General features: G+C 42.0%; 1 protein-coding gene across 1 annotated transcript; it reads left to right on the top strand.

The window, feature by feature from the left end:
* The first annotated feature begins 1,709 nt into the window (after positions 1-1,709).
* On the top strand, positions 1,710-4,680 carry LOC113357746 (40S ribosomal protein S3a-like). Its single transcript, XM_026601196.1, has 7 exons — positions 1,710-1,833; positions 1,918-1,965; positions 2,058-2,163; positions 3,052-3,189; positions 3,330-3,515; positions 3,970-4,170; positions 4,296-4,680. The coding sequence occupies exons 1-7, from the start codon at positions 1,823-1,825 to the stop codon at positions 4,389-4,391; spliced, it is 786 nt and encodes a 261-aa protein (XP_026456981.1). The 5' UTR covers positions 1,710-1,822; the 3' UTR covers positions 4,392-4,680.
* Positions 4,681-18,714: the final 14,034 nt, after the last annotated feature.

Genomic DNA, 18,714 nt, shown 5'->3' with positions numbered 1-18,714 from the left:
AAATACTCAATTGGGATAATTGAGATAGCTACCTCTATAACGCCCATAAACAAATGAAGCCTGTCTTCCCTATACTTGTTGTATCAATGACTAGGTACATTTTTGCTAACCACCTCTCAATATGATTCAGAAGTATGTGTGTAAACCAGAACTATAGGATTATTAAACTTATATGGACGATCTTGTTCAAAATTTTGTGATGGAACATGCGATAATTATTATTCACCCGTTCGGGTTCTATTATTCTTTATACTTCCTTAAACAAAAAGATCTTGTCATTTTGTAAGCTAAAAAGAAAATCAAAAAGAGCTTGGAAGAAAAATTCATTCAGTCGAAAGTGGAGAGGCGTGAGGTCAAATGTTGAATGAGTTAAAATTCTAAAAAAAATCAAATGTTGGTGTTTAGTTGTTGGCAACAGAAGTTTAGTCGCCCGACCCAACATCTATCGACATGATTAATCTCGCTGACGATAGATGTTGTAGGTCTACGTTGCATCTCTGAGTTTATTTTTATCATAGTGGAAAAACTGGTTTATTCCTCCGATAGATGTTGCGGGTCTACGTTGCATCTCTGAGTTTATTTTTATCATAGTGGAAAAACTCACTTATTCCTCCACCCGATTTGGCAGAATTGTGACTTTACTCGTTGTCATGGGATTTTGCCATAATAACTTCAAAAACTATTAATAGATAAGTCTATGGGTGTAAATAATATCCGAAAATACTCGGCCTTCCTGTACCCGAAGTAGCCCAAAGCCTGTTATGGCCCGTCATGGGCCACCTGGCCTGGCCTGGATTAATTAATTGGGCGGTCTCGGGCTTTGCAATTAATTATGATGCTCGGCCTGATACCCGGCCTGGTGCCTGACTTGAAAGCCTTTTATGTGCCATTAATCATTTAATATCCTCTTAAAAGACTTAAAAGTTACCATTTTATAATTGTCAATTTTGTATCAAGAAAAATAAAATATACAGTTGTTTTTACTTATAATTAGTCTTTTCAAAACATTAATGATAATAAATTTTCTTATAGAAAGTTTATTGTACTCTAATTAATTATTTATTATAGGCTAAACTTAAAAGTTTGTCATTATAATTTAAACATAAAATAATACTATCACTTACGGTATGCAATGTTAGAAAGGAAAGGATATTGTATTAAAAGTAAATATATTTAATACCATTCATTTGAAAATTTAAACTTAAATTTTTTTTTTCAAAATAGTGGCATGTCCGGCCCGATCTGGCCTGCCCGTATAAAAAACGGGCTTTGAGCGGTCTTTGGGTAGCAAATTATCTACTTTTATCCGGCCTGCCCGACCTGAATTTGTTTACGGGCTCATAAATATTAAGCCTGATCTGCTCGGCCTGTCTTAGTTTTTGTGCCGGGCGGCCTGGCCTGCCTGAATTTACACCCCTAGATAAGTCTAATATCTGGAAAAAAAAAAAAAAGATCCTTCCATCCCCGTATCAGATGACACTACCCATGATGTAATCGAGGTTCCGGCCTAATCTTTTTTCCTCTAATGAGAAAAAACGGAAAGCCCTTAGTAATGAGTCTGGTGGTGCAGACTCACCCACTTCGGCAGCAAGGTGAACACGTCAATTGTGCGAGTTGCAACAAACAATGGCATTTTTGTATTTCTAATAAACTGAATGCCCTAAATCAAGTACTTTGAGACAATAAGGTAACTTCACCGATCCTTATATTTTAGGGTTTGCTAGGGTTTTTCTTATTCTTAAGAAAGAGGCGTGAACTCTGATATCACTCTTTGAAACCTTTATTCTCACCAGCACCACCTCATCTTCAAGCAGCAACAACCATGGCGGTCGGGTAAGTGCAGTTTCTCTCTGGATCTCTTCATCAGAGTTTCTCTACTGCTACTAATCCATTCTTCTTTGTCCATGTGTTTAACAGTAAGAACAAGAGAATCTCCAAAGGGAAGAAGGGAGGAAAGAAGAAGACGTAAGTATTTCATGAGAAAACCTAAGAAACTTTGCGAATCTGTGTTTGGTTTTCGCTATTAACTTTGTATTGATGTTGTTTTCTGAATGCAGTGTTGATCCTTTTGCCAAGAAGGATTGGTATGATATCAAGGCTCCATCTATGTTCACTGTGAGAAATGCTGGAAAGACTCTGGTTTCTAAGACTCAAGGAACCAAGGTTTGTTGTTTCTTTCTTTTTGGGTTTGATTTGTTATCATTGCAGCTGTTAGATTAATACCAAGGGTTGTAGACAGTTTACTTAATGCATTTGGTAGATCACTGATCTTCTTTAGGCATGAATCTAAGATTGTTTATAAAGCTAATATTTGAGGTTTCAATATTCTGCGTGGTGTTTTTTACCATTTGGTTTCATTTTTTTGATTTTAGGGTTGAGAAGCGATTGTTTTCCTGGATTAGTTTTGTAGGAGAAATTTAATTGTTGTCAATAGTAAACAGTTTACTTAATGTATTTGGCTGAGTACTATTATATTTTGGAATCAACATTGATATATCTTAGGAGAGTGTTTCTCCAGCTACCACTTGGTGTTTCTATTTTTTTCAAGTATTGGTTTTGCTTCCAACCCTATTTAGGGACTCAGTTTTGATGATAGGGAGGGTTAAAAATGTAGTTTTTCTTTGTTTTCTTGATCTGAGCTTTTTGTAGAAATGCAATGTGATTATGTAAATGATTGGTTTTTCAGTAATTTATGTTGGAGAATCTGTAACTTGATTCGTTAACACTATACTGACTTCAATTATCGCTATGGTTATGTTAATTTTTAGAAGCGCCTATTTTACTGCGGAGAATGTATCTTCTTCTTCCTTCATTACAAGTCAACATTTGGTTTCTTTAGATATTCATTGGTTAAGAGTTTTTTTTTCCTCAATTCTCTAATAAGTCTTGATAATCCTTCTTTGTTTAACTGAGCGATTTGTCACATGGGTTCTCCTTATCCAAGGCAATATTTAGGATGACTAAAATCAAGGCCCTAATTAATTTTAGCATGTTTGTGTAAGTATAACATCTTATTATGTATATCTTTGCTTATGCATTTTATTTTTGCAGATTGCTTCCGAAGGGCTTAAGCACAGAGTGTTTGAGGTGTGTCTTGCTGATCTACAGAACGATGAGGATCAGTCCTACAGAAAGATGCGTTTGAGAGTGGAGGATGTCCAAGGAAAGAATGTTTTGACTAACTTTTGGGTAACCATGATAAACTTATATTACATAGAAAAATTCAAATTAGAAGAACAACAGTAGAGTAAATTATATTACATAAGAAAGTTAAATTAGAAGAAGGAAAGAAAGTAATGTGAAGAATTTCAATTCTTGCTTGTTTTCAGGGAATGGATTTCACCACAGACAAATTAAGGTCTCTTGTCCGTAAGTGGCAGACATTGATTGAGGCTCATGTTGATGTGAAGACAACAGACAATTTCACTTTGAGGATGTTCTGTATTGGCTTCACTCAGAGGCGTAAAAATCAAGTCAAGAGGACCACATATGCACAATCAAGCCAAATCCGCCAGGTAAGGGTTTCGGCTTCATTTCACTCTCTTCCCTGAACTGATCAGCCCTTGCTTGTTCTTCTTTTGGTGCATCCATAATATTTCTGAGTAAATATCACATGTACTGAAAGTGTTAATCTATACATATTTGTGTGCATAATTTAATTAACATAAAATGTTTTCTCTGCACCGTCTTTATGGGCATACTTCAGTTCCTCATTTTGTAATATCACTTCTGTACCGCTTTATGTTTTTGAAGTTGAACAAAAACATGATATGCGTCCTTTTAAGTTAAGGTAGAACTACAAACTACAAAATTGTTTTCATGTTAACAGAGTTCTATTCTATCAAGTCTTTTAGAAGTAAATATTTAGCACTTTTATTTGGACTTGCATGATGTTCAAGTCCCAGTCCTTGTGCATGCAGTTTGTATTACCCTCTGGACTCTTATTGACTATTTTTTTGTATCCACCAGATTCGACGTAAGATGGTAGAGATCATGGTTAACCAAGCATCGTCTTGTGATTTGAAAGAGTTGGTTGCCAAACTCATCCCTGAGTTGATTGGAAAAGAGATTGAGAAGGCAACTTCGGGCATCTACCCCCTGCAAAATGTTTTCATTCGGAAAGTGAAGATCTTGAAGGCTCCCAAGTTTGATCTTGGAAAGCTGATGGAGGTATGTATTTCTCAATCTACATTTTATATGTTATTATACTGGTCTTGTTTATAATGTAGTTTTAGTTTACATGTGTTTTGCTAATAGTTGTGTTTGTAACAACTTTTTGGTCTTTGCTTTTGAAGGTTCATGGCGATTATGCAGAAGATGTGGGTGTGAAGGTTGACAGGCCCGCTGAGGAAACACCAGCAGAAGTCGAGACTGAAGTTGTTGGAGCTTAGAACTCTGTTTCTGGCGTGGCGATTACGCAGAATGTGGGTGTTAAGGTTGACAAGGCCTGCTGGATCTTAGGGTTCCGCTCTGTTTAGTTTTATCTTCTTCACCTTTTTCTGCTTAGATTTTTTGTTTGCTTAAGTTTAAGTGCTTATGTAAGTGTTTGTCCTTCACTTTGAGAAACTTAATGGGATAATGTAGTTTGGGGCAGCTATTTGGTTTAATATTTATATAGACTAAATATTTTGAGTTGAAATTGAAAAACAGAACTTGAACCATTACATGTTTGATAACCTACTATTGAGTTGCTCAGTATGCTAAGAATGAACTTTGAAATTGTTTTGGATTGTTGTTGCCACTCCACTAGTTTTAACGTTGGACTGAACAGTTGCAGCGCGCTTGACTCTAGTTTTAACACCTAGAATATGAAGCATATGTAGCTGTACTATTGATGATGGCTGGTTGATGATCTTTGTGTCTGTACTTTCTTAGGGTAGCAAATGGGAATTCAACCTATAGACAAAATGTACCACATTACTGAAGTGTACTGACTTCTAGTACTCGATATGAAATCAAACATATTGTCATATAGGTGTATGCAAAAACATCTGGTATGTACAAATGCAAGACATTCCCCATTTATATTCATGGACATACATTTTGCATAATCTGGTCTCTAATTCTGTAAAGACAATAGCATCTTAAAAAATGATAGAATCTTACATCAGCCAAACCCCAACTATTGCACCAGCAAGCAAACCAAAGCTCCTCAGTCTTTTATTTCTAGTTTCTCCCGGAATCACCAAACTCACCTACCCTCGACACTTCAAAGATATTGCAGAGCCAATCACGCAGTGTGAAGATGCTGCATTTGCAAACAGGATCAGGGCAATATGCCACGCTTTGGTTTTGCAATTTCAATCATCTATTTAATCTGGAATTGGCTGGGTTATAGTTTTGGGTTTTTTAATCCACAGTCCTTTGATGATGTTCTAAAGTTTGCCTGTCAGAGAAGTCCAGCTGTGAAGGAGGTTGCAGCTTGTGTTACAATGAGAGAACTCTGGTCTCAAAGGAATAGAGTCCTTTTTAATAATGGTAAGCCTCGTGAGGTTGGTTTGAAGAAAAGAGTTCTTCAGCTGGTGTATGAAGGGGGTTATAGAATGAAAGGGACAAGGTAGAATCAGAACTATGATTTACAAGTCTTAAATTTCTTCAAGCTTGGCATCAAAAACATGAAGTTTACTTCTTTTAAAGAATGTCATCGGTTTGCTCCTACTCCTAGTCAAGGTTATGTGCATTTCTGTTGTAATGGTGCACCACTTGAAAATCCTGGTTGTGCAGGCTTTGGTATATTATTGCAAGAGTTCAAAATTCATTGGTGTGCTCCTAGTCAGGGTTATGTGCTTTTTTGTTGTGACGTGCACCGTTTGAAAATCCTGGTTGTGCAGGCTTTGGTATTACAAGAGGTCAAAATTGTCGGGTGTTAAGGCACAATTTCTGGCGGCACTGATGTTGCTACGAATTATATTGCTGAAATGATGACTGTGGTCTGTGTAATTAAGTGGGTTGTGACGTTGCAGTCAAATCATAATCAGTTCAGACTCAAAGTCTGGAGTGGGTATATTTTAAAGGAGTAAGCTTGTTATCTGACATTCAGGATATGCCCGCAGCTTGTTATCTGACATTCAGTATACTCATTGTTTTTGTAGGTGCAAATAATCCACAAGTCCATGTGGAACAATCCTAGTTAGTGAAGCATCAATAACAGATGAACTGCGAAGCACCAAATCACCTTATTTGGCCTTGGCGCGAGAAAAGAGATACCAAGGAAACCCGTGAAGACAATACGTGTAAAGGTTGGAGGTGACTGAAGAGATGACCATCGAGTACAAGAGCAATAAATGCACTGACGAAGTAGTTGAAAAGATAAGAAGAATCTGGTCAAAGTAAGACTCGGTTAAATATATCTAGGGCGACATCGGCATCATTCATTAAGAAAACGACATCGGACAAGGGGACATCATGAGAAGGTATTGCTAGGCTCGGCCCAGAATCTCGGACTAAACTTTATTCCTAACCCGAGAAGGACATCAAGAAAGATGTACCACAACTTACACTGTAACTTGGATGTATCATCACTTACGGCTATAAATAGAGGGCTATGTAGAGAGTTAAAGGGCAAGTAATCAGTGAAGGAAGAGAGAACACCAAGAGCTTAAGAGTGAGATTTGTGAATTTGTAAGAAGATACATCCTTTGTAACCTTGAATCAAGTAATAAGATCATCCCTTTACCCCTGTGGACGTAGGTAATCATACTGAACCACGTATATCTTGTGTTCTCGTGTTCCTCTTATTTGTTTACTTCATTAGGAGTGTGTATATTTATCTTCGGATGTAGTTGTAGGATTTTCCACATCTACATTCTGGCGCCGACTAAGGGGAACGTGTAACATCTTTTGGTACCTTGCATCAAAGCCATTAAAGAGAGAGTCAAAAGCTCCTAAAACATCTTTTGATGTTAGTTGACGCTAAGTGAAAGACTCTTATGGTTGAGGAATATGAGTTGATAGATGAGTCTTTAAAAGCTTTTTTTTTCCTTCTTCAAAACTTGGATCTGCTACTTTGTTTTCATCTAATTTTCGTCGAGCTTGTAAAGTCCTGATTTAGAGTCGAAAAATCCTGTCAACAGTCAGAGCTGTTTTGCTCTTGTGAAACAAGGTTCTCGTCGCATGTTAATCAAAAATTTTCTTATCTTATGATTTCGAGTCAAAGAAGCTTGTGATTTATGTTTTTAAAAACATTTTCTTTATGTCAAAACCCTTGAAACAGTTTTAATTAAAATTTCAGATTTGAGTTATGGTCGACTGTGTTTTCTTTTATGACTAAAACGAGTGGCTAGAAAGATTCGAAGCTCCCAAAAGAATCATCTTTGATGCTTGGTAGAAGCTAGAAAAAACTCCGTCTCGCTAGTCATGTTACGTTGTGGGTTACTTAATCACAACAGTAGCAGCGGCAAAATCAACTCGAAATCATTGCGTTAGGGTTTTCCAAAGCTATGGCTAGAAAAGGGTACGATGAGCACTTTGACGATAGTCTCATCTTAATCCTATCACAAGAGCCCTACAACATCATCACAAAGCCAAAAGGAAGAGAAAACTTGTTTGGATAACTTGTGATGTTGAGACACCTACAGATCGATTGACAGAGGTCATCACCACAAACCTTAGCCAAGAAAGAAATTTCCCGACTAAACGTACGAATGATTAATGATTTCTGGCACAAAGAATTTTAGGACAAATAATGATTAATGCATACCAAAAGTACCGAAAGAGGCGTAACAAAACAATATTTCAAAAGATTATCTTATTAGTCAAAACAACCTTTTTTGCCGAGTTCAGCAAGTTGAAGTAAAAAGGATTCGTACTTGGGTGAACTTTTTCTTTTTCTGAAATTCAGAACTGCTGTACTTCGTCCTTAACTTTTTCGAAAACAGTCCAAAGTGAGGCGCTGTCTATTTTTCTAACGTAGGTAGGGAAGGGAGAGCCGAAGAGTATCAATCATACCCGAGCCGATGTCAAGTACTTCCGGGACGGGTAGGATCCTGTGGAATCGAACTGTAACAGGAACTAGCGCGCAGGAATGAGTAACAGACTCTCGACAACAGAACAGTCGACAGCATCAACAAGAAGAGTCACGGGCACCGGGTGGAGGCATGGTAACTGTTAATGAGGAAGTCGACTTAGGCCAAGACGATGATCTCACCCCGAGAGAACTAAGGATCGACCCGAGACAAATGAGACGAGGGGAGATTATAGACAGAATGGCTGCATCGGACACAGAGGAAGACGAGGAAGCACGAATGATGTGAGAGGATCGTAGACGAGCTAGGCAACGTGCGGAATATTGGATGGCTTTGAAACAAGAAGGCGAGAGGCTTAGGCGAGTGCACCTAGAATTAGGTAACACCACCCGAGACATCCCTCCAATCGCAACCGCTGCCCCCGTAGCTCCTCCTGTCCCACCACTAGTCCCACCACCCAATATGGTAGGGAACCAAGGAAATGGTCATTCCAGTCACGAGAGCACCGACCCGACACTGCTAGCAATTCTGGCCAATCATAGGAGACATGAAGACATGATGAGGGAATTACAGAGAAGGAACCTGGCACTAGAGCATGAAAACTATCAACTTCGAAATCAGAGGTCTGGGTCACGAGGGTCATCAAGCCGAGGATATTCCAGCAGTCACACCCGATCAGGATGAACTCGAAATCCTCCCCTAGTCCGAGGACGTATACCCGACCCTAACCGAACAAGAAGCGGGTATGGTCCTCTCGAGAATTCTTCGACCGATGAAGAAGTGCATAATGGGAGACCTGGGGCGGCGACTGAGGCTAAACTCAAGGAACTTGAGGAGATGGTTAAGAAGTTGGCTGGAGACGGCGAGGACAGTAAGTTGGCAGAGGTGATTAGCGAAGCACAAAAAACTCCTTTCACCAAGGAACTTGAACGAGCACCGTTCCCTCCAAAGCGTACACTTCCAACCTTCCCATCCAAGTTTGACGACACAAGAGATGCAGGAGAGCACATCAAGATGTATAGCATTTCCCTATTACAATGGAAGAACTATGACGTGGTTATGTGCAAGTTTTTCCCAGCTAGTCTAGAAGGCGAGGCGAAGAATTGGTTCTATAATTTGCCTGATGAGTCCATTGGAAATTATGGCGTCCTAGTGGAAACATTTCTTGAAACATACATGCATAACAACATTTCTCTCCCAAGGGTGAAAAAACTTTTCACACTGGCACGCAGGTTCAGGGAACCCTTAAGATCTCTAACGGACAGATGGAGGAAGATGTGCACCGATATAGGGAAAGTACCTATCGGCCAACATATTTTCGGGTTCGAAAATTCATTGGAAAATCTGACCCTATTTGGATAGCAATGTATACTGAGAAACCGCAAACATTAAGGGAGATGAGGAAGATGCAAGAGCATTACATCGCATTAGAGGAGATACAAGAAGGGGCGCAGGATAGAGGAGTACAAGAAGCCAGCGCGTCGGTGGAACATGTTCCTTGCGAGGACCCAAAACGATCAGAAAAAAGGCCGATGGCACCACAACAAGGCTCGGGCAAGAAGGAATGGGTTGAGAAAGGAAAGAAATCTTGTCATGAACCAAGAACGTACACGCCTCTGAATGCATCATTAGAGGAAATATTCAAGGAATTAGAAAAGAGAAATGACATCAGATACCCAAAGACTAGAGGAATCCAGTTTGATGAGACAAGAAACCATCCCGAGTTTTGTCATTACCACCAGTACCGAGGCCACTCAACTAACAACTGCCGAGAGGTAAAAGATATTTTCCAGCATTTGATCCGAGACGGCTACTTACGATATTTTGTTAAGACAACTCCGACATCGACCCAGCAGCCCGATGCTCCTGTGCATCAAGTGAGGATCGACCGAGGAACTCAGTTCACCTGCAACACCATTTCACACTCTGCAACCCAAGGATCCGAATTAGGGGGAATCATCACTTCTAGAATCTGCAAGAGAGATCGGGCTGGAAAAGAAATCCTTAGCGTAGCTAAAACCTTGCCTATGGAACCATGGATGATGCAACCGATCACCTTTTCAGCCAAAGACGTCCCATTAAATGGCCAAGCACATGGAGATCCCTTAGTAGTTACCTTACTTATCGAGGAGTGGGAGGGTGGGTGGTGAAAAGGATACTGATGGACAGTGGAAGCTCAATCGAGGTCCTATTTTATGACACATTCAAGAGGATGGAGTTATCAGATGACATTTTGATCCCTACAACTTATCGGATCTACGGATTCAATGGTACAGTGACCGTGCCAAAGGGGGAGGTCACTCTCAGAGTCTCGGACGGACATGGTTACTTGGACACACTTACCACCTTCTGTGTAGTGGATGTCGTATCGCCCTATGAGGCTATTCTCGGCAGACCTTGGATCGCGGGTATCAAAGGGGTGGCATCGGCATACCATCAGAAATTAAGGTTCCCATCTCACCGAGGGGTTGTAGAAGTACTAGGCGAACCACAGGCTGCAAGAAAATGTATGCAGTTGGATATTCAACAAAATGAGGAAAGGCCGTCAGGACAGCGCCGAGAAAAGAACAAGTTAAGGAGGCTAAGGCAGCGGAAGAGTTGGAGAAGGTGCTCTCACAAGCCATTGCAGCCTATGAAACGGGCGAGCCAGAGATCTTATATCAATTAAAAGAGGCGACATCGGTCGAAGAATTGAAGCCCAACTTCTCGGCCTTAGAGAATACCCGACAAGTCAACTTGGGGACCGAGGAGGAACCTAAGTTAGTAAATATTGGAACCCTCCTATCAGACGAACAAACAGATCAGTTAATAACCTTGTTAAAGGAACACATGGATGTGTTCGCCTGGAAAATGCATGATATGGAGGGAATCGACCCAGAGGTATGCTCACACAAGCTAAGGATAGATCATATATTCAAACCGATCCGACAAAAAATGCGGAGAATTGCACCCGAGTTGCAAGCAGCGGTAGAGGCCGAGTTAAAAAAGCTACAGATAGCGGGGATCATTCGGAAGGCTCAATATCCCCAGTGGATATCTAATATGGTGATAGTCCCTAAAAGGAATGGAGGGGTCAGAATCTGCATCGACTTCAGCGACTTGAATAAGGCCTGACCAAAGGACAACTTTCCCTTCCCCAACATCGATCAACTGGTAGAGTCCATAGTTGGGTACAAGGCGATAACACTGATGGATGGATATTCGGGATATAATCAAATTCCCCTAGCTCCCGAGGATCAACATACGTTTTTCTTCACACCCAGAGGGCTATATTGCTACACCAAAATTCCGTTCGGGTCGAGGAACTCCGGCGCCACTTATCAAAGGTTGGTGGAGGACATGTTCGAGGACAAAATACACAACACCATCGAGGTTTATGGGGACGAGATGTTAGTTAAAAGCAAAGTGGCAGCCAACCATATTGACGATCTTAAGGAAATATTTCGAACCATGAGAAAATATAAGATGCGAGTAAACCGGGCCAAATGCACCTTTTGGGTTACCTCGAGTAAGTTTCTGGGAACAATAATCACTTTTAAAGGTATAGAAGCCGACCCAGAAAAGATTAGGGTCGTGTTGGAAATGCCGTTCCCGGTGACAATAAAAGACGTACAACGGTTAAACGGTAATTTGGCGGCATTAGGGCGATTCATTTCACGGTCCTCAAATAAATGTAAAGACTTCTTCGGAACGTTAAGAAAAGGAGAAAAATTCAAGTTGAGCGAGGAATGTGAGGATGCATTCCAAAATATTAAGCAACATCTCGCGAGCCTACCAGTTTTGCAAAGACCCGACCCCGATGAAGTGCTTACCCTATATCTTGGGGGAACGAGCTATGCCATAAGTGCAGTCTTAGTCAAAAATGTGGGGGCAGAAGAGAAGCCCGTGTACTTCATAAGCAAAACCATGAACCCAGCAGAGAAGAACTTCACCAGAATTGAGCAACTAATACTAGCCTTAGTATCCATAACACAAAAACTCCGAACGTACTTCCAAACGCACAGAATTCGAGTGCTTACAAAATCTTCCATAAAATCAGTGCTCGACAGTGCAGTGAGATCAGGACGGATTTCCAAATGGAGTGCGCAAATCAAAATCTTCTATGAAATGAGAACAACAATAAAGGCACATGCAGGGCCGAGTTTCTGGCGGACTTCCCTTTAGACGATGAGGATGAGATAGAAGACATTCCGGGCATGGAAGAAGACCGAGAAGATCCATCTGACCTCCTTGAAACTTGTAGTCCGACGCGATGGGAAGTCTTCGTCGATGAGTCATCCAATAAAGACAGGTCGGGCCTAGGGCTAGTCTTCAACACACCAAAGGGGAAGAAGATGGTTCACTCCTTTAGGTTGGAATTTAAGGCAACAAACAATGTCACCGAGTACGAGGCCGTGATGCATGCTTTACGGATGATAGTAGAAATGGGGATTCACGATGTAAGACTGACTAGTGACTCTCAGCTAGTCATTAGGCAGATCAATGGACAATATGCTATACATGATCAAGTATTGCAGAAGTATTGGGAGCTCGCCCAATTTTATATCGTCCAGATACCCAACATCAAGTTCTGACACATCTGCAAAAAAGACAATCGACATTCAGATGCACTGGCATACATCGTCTCCATGCTAACAGACTCGAGCATTGAAGGTATTAGAGTCATGAGAATCATGATGCCATCTGTACCTGAGCCAGTAGACATAAAAGAATATGTAGCGGTAACTACAGCTGATAAATACGAAGACGACGATTGGCGAAAACCCATTCACCAATATCTGGAGACAGGAGAATTGCCTAAAGGGCGACCCGAGATCAACAAAATCAAAAGCAAAGCAGCGGCCTACGAACTACGAGACGGTGTTTTGTATAGGAAGTCCTACCTAGGACCACTATTGTGATGCCTAAGCAAAGAGGAAGGACACTCAATCCTGAATGAGTTGCATTAAGGGGCTGCGGGTAATCACAGCTCGGGTCGAAGCCTGCCAGCCCGAGCTAAGACCATGGGATATTTCTGGCCGTACATGAATGACGACGCAAAACACATGGCATTAATCTGCGATGAATGCCAAAAGTTTGGAAAAAAGATACATGCGCCCGCAGTAAATCTGAACTCAGTGATTAGCCCCTGGCCCTTCGCCAAGTGGAGAATCGATATCGTAGGGCCCCTACATGTCGGGTCGGGGCAGAGAAAATACTTGATCGTGGCTACTGACTACTTCACCAAATGGGTGGAGGCGGCACCGCTAAGGCACATTCGGGATAAAGACGTTTTTCGCTTCATCTGGGAACACATTATCTGTCGTTTTGGCGTGCCGGCGGCAATTGTCTCGGACAATGGAAAACAACTCCAAGGAAAGAACATTGACATATTGTTTAAAACCTATAACATCTTCAAAAGCAAGGCTACACCTATTTATTCTCAAATTAATGGGCAAGCCGAGATCACAAACAAAACCATAGCCGACAACCTAAAGAAGAAGTTGGATGGAGAATACGGCGAGTTGTGTGAGGAGCTCTACAATGTTCTGTGGGCATATAAGACCACCCGCAGGGACGCGAACGACTTATTACCTTTTATGCTAACATATGGGACTGAAGCCATCCTTCCAACTGAGGCAATGATACCTACTACAAGGACCGAGGCGTGGAAAAGAAACATCTCAACATACCTTATTTTAGCTAAGCTCGATGACTTAGAAGAAACTAGAGAAATGACTCTAAAAAAATGGAAAACTACCAAAGGAGGTTACAACGTGAATACAACAAACGAGCCCGACCGAGAGAATTTCAACACGGGCAATTTTTATTGAAGGAGCTACCCAGCTACGAGCGTGACAACAAAGGCGGGAAATTAACGGCATGATGGGGCGGACCATATACCATTGTGGAAAATGTCGGAGAAGGAGTGTATAAGATATTGAAACCAGACGGAACACCCGAGACGAGACCGTGGAACACTCAACATCTGAAGCTATATCACCCATGAGAGGTGTATAAACATGTATGATATTCTGTGATTTATTTCCTTAAAATTCCACGTGGGGTAGGGAATGTGACAATTGCGTCTAATGGTCATTCGTACTCGGGGCGACGTCAGTGTGCAAGTACCGAGGTGACTTATACTCGAATGGACATTCTTACTCGAGGTGATGGCAGTGTGCAAGTGCCGAGGTGTCTTACACTCGCGGTCTATTCGAACTCGGGGAAATGGCAATGTACAAGTGCCGAGGTAGTCTAAGGGCCCTGGTGGTCGGAAACCTGTGGCCGATTGTCGGGGCACGAGTACCCGATAGTCCAGCATACAACATTGCTCCCATCGCAAGTGACCGAAATCACTTGCCCAAGCTAGTTAATTGATAACTTCTTGGGATATCGAGCCAATAAAACTTAGGAATGACCGAATACCCTACCACCAGATCAAAATGACGGTGATGAGATACCTCAATCGGGACATGGCATTGGGCCCGATGACCCTCCCTGTTGGATGTGTTCGACAGAAATGGACTTTACACTAACTAGTTAAATTTCATGCAGGAAAACATGGACATATTATAACAAAACAACGAAATGTGATCGTAGCAACAAGCATAAAAATGTCAGAAACTGATTAAAACAAACCGGTTGGCGAAGCAGCACCCCTTAAAAGAAGATGTTAGAAAAAATGAGGATGTTCAAACGAATTACAGCCCAACATAAGGAGCATAATAGTGGCGCAACACTACAAAAGATCTACTCAGGCCTTTGGTGGAACTGATCCCGAACCAGCCTTCTTAGCAGCAGCATCGGCTCGCTTCTTATACATGACCGCCTTCACACCATCTTTGACCTTGACGATAAGCTCGGTGTTGAACTTTTCTTTCTCGGCCGCAATATCCTGAGCCAGTTGAAGCGATTCCGCCTCGGCAATGGCTACCTGCCTGAGTAGCTGGGTCTCCCTCGCCTTTAGCCGAGCAGCTTCCTCCTCCAGCGACTTCACTTTTCCTTGTTCAAATGCAAATGAGAAAAGATGATTAGTAACAGGGGCACCAACATCATAACATCAAAACATGAGAAAACACAACACAATGCGGGCTACAACACCTTCAAGCAAGGGAAAAACTACTTTAACGGTTTCCTCGTACTTAAGTAGACTACACTCAAGGGATGAAATCTTGGAAGTTAACTCATGATAACGCTGTTCATTAAACTCATTTCTGGGGCAATATTTCTTATGATCACTCCAATCGGCCTTCTGTCGATCATGTGCCATCTGCAGACCCAACAACTGAGCCCGAACCCATTCCAACTCTTCGGATACTTGGCTAAAGTTTTGAAGCCTTCATTGTAATTCTTGATTGGACCTATCTGTGACATCTTTTTCCTCTAGAATGCGCTGACGATCAGCATGCAATTCCATGTTCTGACGCCTTAAACATTCACGCTGGCCTTCCAAATTATCGACCAACAGAGCTCTATCGGCGGCAATACCTTGGGCTCGGTAAATACTCACCCGCATATTACCTAGCTCCTCGGGCACATATTCAAAGGTCTCATAGCGGTATAGTTTGTCTCGGATCTCCTCAAGTTCGGCTTCTTGACGATCAATTTTGTCATCCTTATTAAAAATCCTTTGGTGAAGATTTACAACATGGCTTCGTTCAATATCTAAATTTCTCTTCAACAAACAATACTCCTAAGCAGCGTCGGCATCAATACTAGACATCTCGGCTAGGAAAATAGTACTAGGCTTAAGATATTGGCACTAATCGAATCAATCATAAAGAGGTAGGTGTCGAACAAATACCTTGGGTCTCGGCCAGTCGTTTCTCTAACTCTCGGGCTCCCTCCTGCTTTTGCTTTAATTGGAGACGAAGACTCTCCTTCTCTGCTAGCTCCCTTTGCCGTAGAGAAGCATCCAACAACTCCTTATTGGCAGCCTGAAAACATTATGATAGTTAACAACCACTCCACGTTATAAATGTATGGTTAAAGAAAAACAACTCACCATCTGATCAAAAGTGCCCTTCAGACCGGCAGGGTACAAAGACACAACATTGATCATCTGATCATTGGACAGAGAGGCAAAGTCGGGAGAAGTGAGAGCCCCTAGAGAATTGCACATCGGACCCGAGATAGTAAAGAAGGTAGTCCCACCCGATATCGGGGCAGAAATAACTGGAGGAACATTTTCCAACAACACGCCCTCAAGGACAACATTTTCTTCACCAGCACCAGACTCTTCTGCCGGCGTCGGATCCTCTTTTTCGCCCACACCACCAGTACTTTCCTCCTCGTCAAAAATATCTTCATCATCATCACCATCAGAAACAAGGAGCACAACACCATCGGCGAGGGTGACACTTCTACCAGCAGATTGTTGGGGCTTAACTTCCCCTGGGGCAGATTCATCGCCCTTCGATTCTTTTCCACTAGGCTTACCACCTACAACGGTAGAAGAAATATCAGAAGATTTATGAGACAACTTTCTCAGAAAATGAGTCAAGGGAAGCCGCTCGTCGGGGTCCTCACCCTCAGTCACCGAAGCATTCTCCACATCTCCCCTACCAGCTTTCGATTTCTGCACATGAGTCTTCGTTAGATCCGTTCAAGGCAACAAATAGGGGAAAGTACATGTATTGTAGGTAGAGAAGTATATTTGTTATATTCCTTGCCTCTCCCTCGACTCCTGTGCTAGGACCCCTATCCCTCTTCTTAGAAACCGAAGCCTTAAATTGACTACTTTGAGACTGAGACTGCAAAACAACAATAAATCAAGACATGGACCATCTGGATACCCGGGCCGACAAAGTTAAAACAGACGAAGCAACTTACCCGATCGATGTTCACCACCCAAAATGGATAGGGCTCGGCTGGAGGAGGAAACTTGTCTTTGAGAAGAGGACCGTGAATAGCAAGTGGAACTCGTTCCCAAGCTACGTCACTGGTATGTCGGGCATGCTTGTTAGTCGTCTTATCCTCAGGGTCCTCGTCCAAAAGAAGCTTCTTGAAACCCTCAGGTATAGTCTTATTGCGGTGAGGACTAGCAGCAAAAACGGCGAGATCACCATTAGTGGAAGTCCCACTCCGGTAGTTGGCAGCAAAACTGGCGGGAGTATAGTCGCCTGCTTCAGACGAATCATAGGTTGACCAGGCGGTAGGAGTACACTCGCCCCGACCTCGTCTCTCCCACTCGTTTATGAGACGAAAAGTATTGCCATTCCACTGAGCTAAGGCACGATGAGGACGAATCTACGAAAGAGCCTCATACATAAACAGACGCCTAGGGTTGTACAGAGGGAAGCGTATCCCGAGCTCCAATTTACCTTTGGTGATGACGGTCGCCTCGGCCGAGTGAGGGAAATTCATAACGTCATTTTTCTTCAGAACGCCTATTTGGCCCGATAAGAGCCTGATGTCATAACCATGAAGATCAAAATCATTCTTCAACTGTTTGATGAACTGTTCATCAGTCAAGTCCGTGGAAACTTTCTTGTCATTCCTACATGAAAATGAAGGAGAACCATCAGAGAGGATAAAATTAAGGGAACGGGAATCATGATTAGAAGGACTATCAATAATAAGCAAGGAATCAAGAGGAGCGCCATCGTCATCAGAAAAGGTATAACTCACACACCTTTTTTCTGTCATGGAAGGGGTTGAAGAAGCCATTGAAGAGCAGAAACAACAAAACTCGAACTGAAAGGTATGAAGACAAGCAACGAAGACACATCGGCAGCGATGGAGGGAGTCACGAAATGAACAAAGGGTGATTCAGTTTCTCAAGGAAATCAGAAGACAAAGAAACGATGTAGCAGCAGTTGAAGGAAGAGAGAGAAGGCTGTTCTCTGAAAAAGGCGAAATAAAAGACCAAGGGTTTAAGGGACGAATTTATACCCTCAGCAGTGGTAACCGACATAGGAGGTCAAACAAGTCATAAAGACGACTGTAGTGGGGAACAACATGACGTGAAATACGACATGGGAGAGGACGTGGAAGACGAAGCAGTTTCTTCCCCTCGTGTCGGTCACACGAGTGAAAGAAGGGGCATAAATGTAGGTGCAAATAATCCACAAGTCCAGGTGGAACAATCCTAGGTAGTGAAGCATCGATAATAGATGAACTGCGAAGCACCAAATCACCTTATTTGGCCTTGGCGCGAGAAAAGAGATATCAAGGGAACCCGTGAAGACAATACGTGTAAAGGTTGGAGGTGACTGAAGAGATGGCCATCGAGTACAAGAGCAATAAATGCACTGACGAAGTAGTTGAAAAGATAAGAAGAATCTGGTCAAAGTAAGACTCGGCTAAATATATCTAGGGTGACATCAGCAGCATTCATTAAGCAGACGACATCGGACAAGGGGACATCATGAGAAGGTATTGCTAGGCTCGGCCCGGAATCTCGGACTAAACTTTATTCCTAACCCGAGAAGGACATCAAGAAAGATGTACCACAACTTACACTGTAACATGGATGTATCATCAGTTACGACTATAAATAAAGGGCTACGTAAAGAGTTAAAGGGCAAGTAATCAGTGAGGGAAGAGAGAACACCAAGAGCTTAAGAGTGAGATTTGTGAATTTGTGAGAAGATACATCCTTTGTAACCTTGAATCAAGTAATAAGATCATCCCTTTACCCCGTGGACGTAGGTAATCAACCACGTATATCTTGTGTTGTTGTGTTTCTCTTATTTGTTTACTTCACTAGGAGTGTGTATGTTTATCTTCGGATGTAGTTGTAGGATTTTCCACATCTACAATTTTA

Source organism: Papaver somniferum, chromosome 3 (assembly GCF_003573695.1).
Source record: "Papaver somniferum cultivar HN1 chromosome 3, ASM357369v1, whole genome shotgun sequence".
In the NCBI taxonomy this organism is placed as follows: Eukaryota; Viridiplantae; Streptophyta; class Magnoliopsida; order Ranunculales; family Papaveraceae; genus Papaver; species Papaver somniferum.
Note: the sequence above shows the minus strand (reverse complement) of the source record. Positions and strands in the feature narration are given on the sequence as shown.

Excerpts from the sequence above, each read along its gene's own strand:
- LOC113357746 (XM_026601196.1), top strand. Across the intron at positions 3,190-3,329 it reads ATGTTTTGACTAACTTTTGG|GGAATGGATTTCACCACAGA; the intron begins GTAACCATGATA and ends GCTTGTTTTCAG. Across the intron at positions 3,516-3,969 it reads AATCAAGCCAAATCCGCCAG|ATTCGACGTAAGATGGTAGA; the intron begins GTAAGGGTTTCG and ends TGTATCCACCAG.